This window comes from Anser cygnoides, chromosome 5 (genome assembly GCF_040182565.1).
Source record: "Anser cygnoides isolate HZ-2024a breed goose chromosome 5, Taihu_goose_T2T_genome, whole genome shotgun sequence".
Classification (NCBI taxonomy): domain Eukaryota; kingdom Metazoa; phylum Chordata; class Aves; order Anseriformes; family Anatidae; genus Anser; species Anser cygnoides.
Window position 1 is genome coordinate 7,580,458 of NC_089877.1, and position 9,811 is coordinate 7,590,268.

General features: G+C 41.3%; 1 protein-coding gene across 1 annotated transcript; it reads right to left on the reverse strand.

Moving 5' to 3' along the window:
* Positions 1-897: 897 nt before the first annotated feature.
* DEPDC7 (DEP domain containing 7) lies at positions 898-9,753 on the reverse strand. The gene is made up of 9 exons (XM_013177818.3): positions 9,597-9,753; positions 7,567-7,954; positions 5,447-5,577; positions 4,378-4,567; positions 3,368-3,582; positions 1,875-2,017; positions 1,563-1,688; positions 1,387-1,465; positions 898-1,215 (listed from the first exon to the last, which is right to left on the reverse strand). Exons 1-9 carry the CDS (start codon positions 9,667-9,669, stop codon positions 1,001-1,003), a joined length of 1,560 nt encoding a protein of 519 aa, XP_013033272.1. The 5' UTR covers positions 9,670-9,753; the 3' UTR covers positions 898-1,000.
* Between the last annotated feature and the right edge of the window lie 58 nt (positions 9,754-9,811).

Consider the following 9,811-nt stretch of genomic DNA (forward strand, 5'->3'; position numbering starts at 1 on the left):
TCCCATTTAAACTAGCCTCATTTAAACTAGTCCTTTGTCCTAATAGAAGAGAAGGTAGCTCTAACCACACTGGACATGGAACAATTTGTGACTTCTTGCAACAGTAACTAATCTTTGTGATGATGCCAGAAAACTGCATAACTGCACAGGAGTTGAAATGAGATCTCTGATCAGACTGGATCTTTTCCCTACTTGCAAATGTCTGTGGTACCTGGAGATTTCCACTGAGGAGTGTGCATAGGTAAAATACACAGTCATAAGACCACCCAACAGCCTTTCATTTGTTCCAACCCTTTTCTAGTTACAGCTGGTAACATCAAGAATAGCTACAAGACAGTAGAATAGTGCAAGGATGATGATTGCTACCCACAGAGAGTTTGTTCTATAGCAACTGAGAGCTAGTGAGCAAGTGAGACTGTCTACAAATCCAGAATATCTTTATACCTTTACATCCCAGGAGAGTCAATAGAAGCTTAGGGTACAGAGTAGGATTGAGCTGGGGAAAAGTCCTGACTATTCCTCAATATAGTGTCATTTTGGCTTAAAACAGCACAGCAATTTGTGAACTACATACACAGTGTAGGTGGCTGTCAAGCTTTAAGAAAAGCTGTGGAACATCAAGCAGAAGATGTTACTTCCACTCTGTCCGTTGCACAACAAATCAAAGATCAGTGCAACTTAATTGACTTACAAGTACAGGGCCAGTTAAGAACAGGGGTTCAGCTTAAAATTCACTTCAAAAAGAAAAGCACATGGAGAGGCGTCCCCTATCTCAGTAACTGTAATACTTGCACAGAAACAGTGAATAGAAGTGGCTTTCAGTAAGGAAAAAAAGATTTTTGCCCTACAGGCACACCCTGGGTACTATTAGTCTTGGTAATAATTACACAAACTCCATCTTTTTCCACAAAATAATTTTATTAGATACATGAATACAAAAGATTTACAAATATATCAGTGTTTACAATGATGCAGTATACAAAGTAATACATATTTAAAATCACACACACAAATTATTAACTCTGTCTCCAAAATATTGCATAAAAATACTTGGATTAGTACTGTGAAACTGACCTAGCAGTCTCTTTTTCTCTTTGTCAGAAAGCTTTGAATCTTCATCAATAGCTTTCAGCAGAGATAATAGCTCAGCTTTTGTGGTCTTCTCTGTACTGGAGCGATACTCTCTTTCGTCAAGCTTTTCGCAAAAGGTATAGCCTAGAAGGAAACAGGAGACATTTAGATAGCTAACACCACAGATTCTACAGACCCATCTTCTTTAAGAGTCAAGTTAATCATTGTTTAAAGTACGTCTTTTTACATCATCTCATTCCCTTTTATTTTGCATCCGGGTGCATGACAAGAATAAGCAGCTTGGTTTAAGCTTACCTGTTATCTTACTAGGGTCTTGGCCTTTCTGCAAAGCCAGGAGTTTATTGCTGACCATTTTATGCAGTGTCCCTGGGATCTTGAATAAACAGAGAAGACAGTCAAACAACAGCTTAGAATAGGCAATTCTGCACAAACATACGAGATAACAAGTCTGGTCGTTGTCTAGCTTTTACCTTTAACACATCTTTTTGGTGATCCACCAGGAACAAGATCAGAAGATCAGTTTTCCCTCTGGATAAGGATTTATTGTTGATAACAGCTTTAGAGAATGTTCTTTTCACAACCATCCTGTTGTCACTCTGAAGAATATGAAATAATAACCAGGAGAATTACTCTCCCCATTTAAAAAAGGGCAGGCCATTTTTTTTTAGAATCATTTTTTTCTGTAGACACCATTTAAGCCACAGGTGTTTTCTGACCTATAACTGGGATATCTAGATTTCAATAAACGTAAAGCAACATAACAGTTCAGTATGCACATTTACCTCCTCCTGTAGTTTGAGCTCAGAATTATGTGCTGCAACAGCCATGAAGTATAGCAACCTCCTGAATTCCTCCCTGATTTGGCTGTCCAGAAGTTTCAAATAGAGTTGAAGAGCTTCTAAGGATTGTTCCATCTTCCCATTCACTGGGGAAAAATAAAAGGTATCTATTGCCATAATTATTTAAATATTATAAACACAAATTTGACACTGAAGACTTCACCCCTCTAAACAGAAACCCAAACATTAATTCACACCATAAGTTCTCACAGGCTGATGATAGCTGTTTGCACACAATCTTGAGAACAGCCTGCACCCAGGCTTTTAGCCTGCTATTTAAGATAGTACATTTTCAATTAAGCTCAATTACAGTTCATACTCCATTCAACAGAGCTGAAATAATGAAAAAAGAAAATGGTTTTGTTAAGCAAGTGACTTCTCACTGTGGAAATAAAGGTCTCCCAAGAAATAAGGAAAATACCCTAGATAAATGGGCTAGCTTGATGAATTAATTGCAAGCCATTTTGTAGAGCTTTGCTAAGTTTTAATTTATTTGGCTTCACTACACTGAATACAAGTTTTAGATGTCTATTTAAATAAAGTGGGTTGTGCTAGTCTTTTCCATTTACCTTGTAGGCAGGAAATACGGGGTATAAATGCAAAATATTCCCATCAACGTGGGAAAGGATAGTCAAGGAAGACAAAAACCGAAAAAAAGGAGAACAGGGATGAGATGTTAATTGAGAATGAAATCATAGAATCATTCAGGTTGGAAAAGACCTCTAAGATCATCTAATCCAACCTATAACTTAGTACTGAAGTCCACCACTAAACCATGCCACCGAGTTCCACATCTACATGTTTCCTGAAGACCTCCAGGGATGGTGACTTAACCACTTCCCTGCACAGCCTATTCCAACGCCACAGGACTCTTCCAGTGAATGAAGTGTCCAACCTCCTCATGTCCAACCTAAACCTCCCCTGGCTCAACTTGAGGCCATTTCCCACCATCTTATCATTTGGTGTTTGGGAGAAGATCCTGATTCCCACCTCATTACAGCTTCCTTTAAGGTAAACCATCAGAAGATGGCTAAAATACTGTTTCTCTCTAAAATACTGTTTCAACATAACATTTAAGAAATTGACATCTCTATGGACATTAAGGGGGAGAGCTGTGACCTGGGTATAAAGCATCCACTCAGCTCTGAGTTCATATCCTATGGTCCAAATATTGAGCTATAAATATGGCCTAATATTAATTTCCCATGGATATTTAGTTTCCATGGATACTACCAAATTACAATTCTTCATTTTCACAGCCATTCTACACAGAACTGAACACAAGCTATAAAGCTGCATATAGTCAGGACTAAAAATTCCTCATTATTTCAAAACACTCTTTATGACCAGAGATTAAAAAAACCTGCAGAAGTCAAGCTTCAAGCTCAGTTTGTCAGTACCTATCTCCCATAAGCTCAGGAACTCATTTTACTTACCTAACAGTTCTGCAATTCCTGGATGAATTTCAGGTGCGTGGCTTAACAGTGGCTCCTTTTTCTGGCCATAATATCTACCAATGTTTTCAAACAACAGTAGTTTCCATGCATCTGCTTTGTCTGGTTGATCAGGCAAGTTTCTGCTAATATCTACCACCATATGATCTGGAAGATATTCCAGGCAATCTATTGCTGCTGAGAGCCATTCATCTGTTCTAGAAGACAAAGCAGTTTAGTTTTGCAGTTTTACTTACTGTCACTTTTCAGAGTTGGTTGCACTCTGCCACTGAAGGTGAGTAAACTGGCCATTGGACACTGCATGTGTAGGTACTTCAATACATTACAACTTGGTATAACAAGGACGCTTTTCCCGACCCATTCAGATCATAGCCATATGCCTCTTTGTTTAGCTGGGTAGGTTACTAATTGTTCATCTTGATTAAATACATAACCATTCTAAGTAGTTAAACCTACAGCCAGTGACATCCTATACTGTTATAGACAAGAATAAAATTATTGCTAGATAAACAGAAACTTGAGCCTTGATCTGATTGGTAAGAGCTTTGTCAGCCCATACTTTCAACTGTATTTAAACAGTTTCAGGCTCAGTTTTCTCTTAGTATTTTTAAAAGGTGAAGTAGTTAAACTATTCCCTCACAGATAATTTTTTTTTAAAAGAAAAAGACTTCTAGATGATGCAAAAAAGATTACTTTTCACCCCATCAGTGCAGTAAACAATAGCCCTCCCCAAATACTATCAAATACCATCATTGCCTTCAAAAACTTCTTCTAGTGTTCAGCAGAAATCGCCTCACCTACTTCCAATTCAGAGTTTAGCAACTACTATTTACTACTGAATCTAGTCTAACAGGTAAGGAGAAATCCGCCTTTTCGCATCCTTTTTACAGTACCACAGACTATTACATTTCTACTTCAGATCAACTGTGCCTAACACTTGCACACAACTTTGAACAGCATTCTGCTCTCAGAGGCAAGTAATGAATACTTACTGTGAGTCACTGAAAGCCTTGAGAATTTCTCTGTCCAGGTAGTTACTTGTGATGATGTATCCAGTCGCCTTCTTTGGTTGTGGAAGCTGAGGTCTGACTGCTTGGTGCTCAAGTAAAGAGTCCAGGAGTGGAAGGTCTACGAGCTGCAGCAGACGAGCAATTGTTTGTTCTTGCCATACTTCATTAATAACTGGAAAGGGTGGAATACACAAATCACACAGATCACGCAAGTGCGAAGATTAGGAAGTTGCCAACTCCCCTTCCTCCTACCAACTGTAATCTAACAGATTAATTTTTCCAAAATAAAGATTTACAGTAGCAGAAAAAGTGCGTCCCTTATCACTTAAGTGCTTTTTATCACTGCTAAAGGAAAGACTTAGCCATTTGTTTAGTTAACTGCAAGTGTAGGAGAACTGCTCTTTGGATAAGTCCGAAGTGCCTTACATTCTTTGTGCCCTAACTTGCAAGCAGTCTTTGTTCTAGATAACAGAAGAACAGTGTAGCAGTGACACTATCCTTATCACAGCTTTCTCAGTTATGATTTGGCTCAAGTTCTGAGCGTTCTCAGATGCATTAACATTTAAAGCCAAATGGAAAAGAGCAACAGTAGGTAGTAGTTTAGCTGGAGAAGACATGAGTTGTCAGGAACAGTTTCACACAGTACAGAAGGTGAACTGGATGGTGCAGGTGCGTTGTTGAAAGGCTGGGGAAGAGTTTTAGCTAACAGCAGACAATTGCCTTTGATTGAGTTGGGCATGAATGTACTGCAGGTGGTTAAACATCATGTAGAAAGTTCCTAACTCCAGTTAGGATCCATATAGTTGTGTATTCTTCCCCAAGAAGTTCAACACTTATTTATTGCAACTGCAGATGAGTCCTGTCTGATAAAATAAAAAGGTTAAAAGCAAGCCTGCAACAAATGTAATGTGCCTTTGTTATGACGTGTTCAAAGCAAAATACTATGAGTCAGTTTGACTCCACCTCCACTCCAACAGCAGCCATAACCTTTCTTAGTCCTACAGCTATCTTCCTTCTCCCACACAAATAACTGGGGGATTATTTGGCTTACCTTCACGGGACAAGCTTTCCGAGACATTTACATGAGGGGTATTTGCAGGCTTTAAACTCAGGTTTTCCCAGAGATCCTCCAAGCTTTCTGCTTTGACAGGAGTAGAGTTAAACAACATGCTCTTCTGGTGTCTGAGATGAAAAAAATGTTTAATATATATATTCTCATCCATCCATATGAGATAACAGAACAACACACAGCACACCCAGATATGAATATCCATCTGAGATTAAATATAAGATCTCCCCCCCAGACACGTACTTTCTCTGTCCAAGCTGCACAAGAGGGTGTGCAGTATCTTAAAGAATGAGTTGTGTGCAGTAGTTGCATGCAAGTACATAGTTCCTCCCTTGGAGCTTGTCACATCTGGCATCAGCAAGCTACGTCAATTACCACAGAGCACATAAGAGAGGAAATGGTCATGGAGGGAAATTTATATACAAGTAACACATGCAAAGTTCCCCCCCGCCAGAGTCTAAGGTTTTCGGACTCTATTCATAATGGTGAAATGAGGCCAAAAATTAAGAGCTATTCTTGAAAAAACTAGAAGGTGGTTGCCCCTTAGCAACACCACTCCTAAAGCTAGTAGGCTAGTTCCTACCATCAACAAAAGATTTCAGAAACCTGTTACCCATTTTTATGTGTTAGCTAGTTCTTCTCATAACTGACTTCATATGCTACCAAGTAGGAAAACAACTCCAGCCATAAAATCACTATTCCTTTAAGCATACTTGTTTAATTTCAATTTCTACAGCTTTTTTTTGGTTTAGAACACTGCAAAACCCTTTTTGATGTCAATTATTTTTGACATTTATGCGACAAGCCGTATGTATCAATAGATTTGTTCCTTTCACTAAATGAAGAAAGGTAAACCAGTGGATCAGCACCCTTCCCAGAAGAAAAAACACCTAACACCTTCATTCTACACAAACAGGTGAATTATCTTCCTTCACAACTATTTGTCTGATATGTCTTGTATTGATCATGATGCATGCATCTTTAAGCATTTTAAATATCATACTTTGTTAAAGTGGTTTTAGTTCTTTAGAATTCTTGTGTTCTTCCCAAATAGAGACAGTTTGTATTAACAGAGGAGGAGACCTAGTCCTAAAGAGGCAGGGGGTGGGAAGCATGACAGAGGGGCTAGCCATTCTTCATCTCCGCTCCTAGAATTTTCTGACCAGTTGGGTCAATGCACTTAAGTTTTTAATGTTTGCTATTCTCAAACACAACAATCATGTTTGTTCATGTAACATTTGTAAACAATTATTTTTGGTCAAGTCAATATCATTTGTGATTTTTAGAAGTCTATGTTGCCAGAACTACTGAAATAACTACCTGAACATAAGTTCTTGCAGCAGTGTCAGAATACATTCAGAGAAACACTTGACACAAAAACTGCTAAAGGCAAGTGTTTTTTTTTTTTTTTAGGCAAATTGTTATCTACACTGCAATGTATGCTGTTTTGTGACAGTCTAGTTAGTACCAGGGTTTTCTTTGCCCACTTCTGAAGAGGCAGAAGAACAAGCCCTAGCAATCACACTTCTCTCTGGATCCATGCTGGCATGCAACAGCATAACAGCACTGTAGCCTGCTACCTAGCCTAGGAACAAGCCATGTGCACACAAAGGAACAGCTGAAAACATTTCAGGAAGTTTAATCTGAAGTCTAGTCAAGCTAAGATGATGAAAGCAGCAAGCAATTTTACCTGTTTTTTCCCTTAAAAGCTGGATGGATTACTAGCTTATGCCACAGCTAAGTGTGCAGTGACCAAAGACTTGTCCATTTCTTTAGCGAGTCTGATGCATCTGAATGCCGGTTGGTTATACTGGTTTAGATCCTAATAGATAAGTATCTGCAGCACACTCATCTTCTACCTACTCCCCCTTCCATGAAGGCAATGTGATAACTGACAGAAAATGAGTAACTATGCAGGCTGAATTACTCACTCAAATTGCTGTTTTCTACGTATCTTCTACACACAAACATCCATAGGGTAGCTACTCCCCCACCCCTGGTCCTGTAACTACACTGTCCCTCTTATCCTTCTCCTTCCCCCTAAAAACATAGGAAATTTTACAGTAGAGAAGTGTTATCTCCATGCTGCGTTATGTACTAACCTTTGTGGCGTACACTGCTGATAATCTTTATCAATATCTGTTTGGCTTGAGATGTTTGTGAATCTGTAGAGACTATTGCTACTGTCTTCAAATACAGACCTCTTGTCTTTTCCAAAGACTCTAGTTGAAACAGCCTCAAATACTTTGTAGTCCATTAGCGCTTGACACACTCGCACTATTTTAGCACGGGAAATATCAACATCCCCAAAATACTTGTTCTGTAGGAGATGGGCAAACACAACATCCACCGCATCGGAACCAATAAAACAGTCATGATAGCACTTCAGGTTCTGACGACGCTTTTTCACTTCCACTTGAGTTTGAAGTGCACTGATAATGCTGCTCCAGACGTAAGTTGCTCCAAAGGGTTTCTGTGCCAAGCTAAAGCCTAACAATACAAGAACAGAAAGAGCATAATGATTGAACTCGTACTGCAATTACAGGAGAACCTTCCTCTCTCTGGCTACTGGCTTTCATGAAACATGGAAGGATTTAAGAAGTCTGAGGCTTCTAATTTGGCTTGTGCTGAACCAGCCTGCAACAAAATATTAGTTCTTGAGCCTTACTCTCCTGGCAAGTCTGTCTACACCATACCAATGTAACTCACCCTGGTGGTTGCTCTCATTACCATAGCCTGCAGCTTCAATAACAAGCAGCTTTTACTTCTCCAGCCTGACACACTGTGACACTACCTCACTGTGTACTCTTCCATCACCCAGCGGATGGACTTGCAGGACCTACTCCTAAGCACACTTGTTCCACAAGACTGAGAACTAACTGTACATAATTGCAGCTCCCCAGTTTCAGTAACAGAGACAAGAAGTATACAGCTGAGAAGGGAGAGAGGGAAGCAGGGATGAGAGACATCTCTTGTGCCTTCAAGACTGTGTACACACCATGCAGACAGTAACAAGATCAAAAGTCCTTGAGACATGGTGCACTGGACATTTATCCCATGGAACAGCCCTCCGTCGCCCCGGCTCAAACCGGGATTCACGCTCTGTGTACTCAGTGCCACTTCCTTGAGCCAGCCAGTCTTCCCTCCCTCAATAAAACCACTGAACTATTACTCATTTACCAATTTCAAGTTAAGAAAAATCACGCTAGCAACTGTGTGCCAAGGGGCTATAATCAGCCTCAGCAAGGACTTGAGACAGAACATGCTTATAAAATCTGCAGGTGGCACCTAGCAGAGGCTAGAATTAGAATATATGTTTGTCAGTAAATCAGATGAGTAATTTACAAAGAGATAAAGCAAAGCAAACGGAAGAAGAGACAAATCAAATGCTGGAGTACAAAATAAGGAATGAAGAGTTGGCAGCAATCCTACAGAAAGCCATCTGGGGCTATGACAGACCTCAAACCTAATGAATTAACAGTGTGATGCAGTGTTTAAGAAGAAAAAAACAACACGCAAGTTGTTCTGGAACATATTACCATGAACATTTTCCACAGAGATACAGGAGGTATTTTTTTCTGTTCAGTCTGAAGAGGCATTAGTTAGAGAATTGTATTCCATTTCGGGCACCAGAGTTTCCAGCTGGTCTCCATCTGCCCGGGAGCCCAAACACCAGCAAGTTGGAAGGGGAGAGTAAGAGAGCATTTGTGGGGAGATACAGATGATGGGGGGAACAGAATATTAATAGCATTCAGATACATCAACAGTTATTCTCAAAGCAATTATCGGACACCTGCTTTCTGAAAACATTCACGTCAGAAGATAAAGCTTTAATACAAGGCATTGACACAGCGTAAGCAGAAGCATGCTGGAATCTATTTGCCAAAGCTTTAAGAAGGAGCGGGACGAAGCACGCGTTGATGGCAACGCGGAGCAGACAGCACACACACGCAGTCCCCTCCAGCCCTACGCCGAGGTACTCGGGGAGGCAGCAGAAGGACACAAGCACAGCTCAGAAAGCCCCACAGCGACACGCCACCGGCCGCCCCCCAGCCAACGGAGCCCGGACGGAGCCTCCGCAGCGCCACCGGGCCGACCTCGCCGCCCCTACCCCCCCTCAGGTGCCCCGTACCCATCGGCCTGGCGGCAGGGCTGCAGGCGGCGCCGAGGCTCAGGGCCGCCGCCTTCTCCCGCACCGTAGCCATGCCCGGTTCCCCCGCTCAGTCCGGCCCCGCTCCGCTCGGCACGCCGCCCCGTCACGCACTGCCCCGCCGCCCGCCGCCCGCCGGAGGTAGCCCGCCGGGGGGCGGGGCCAGCGCGCCCGCGCCCTCCTCATTGGCTGCGCCG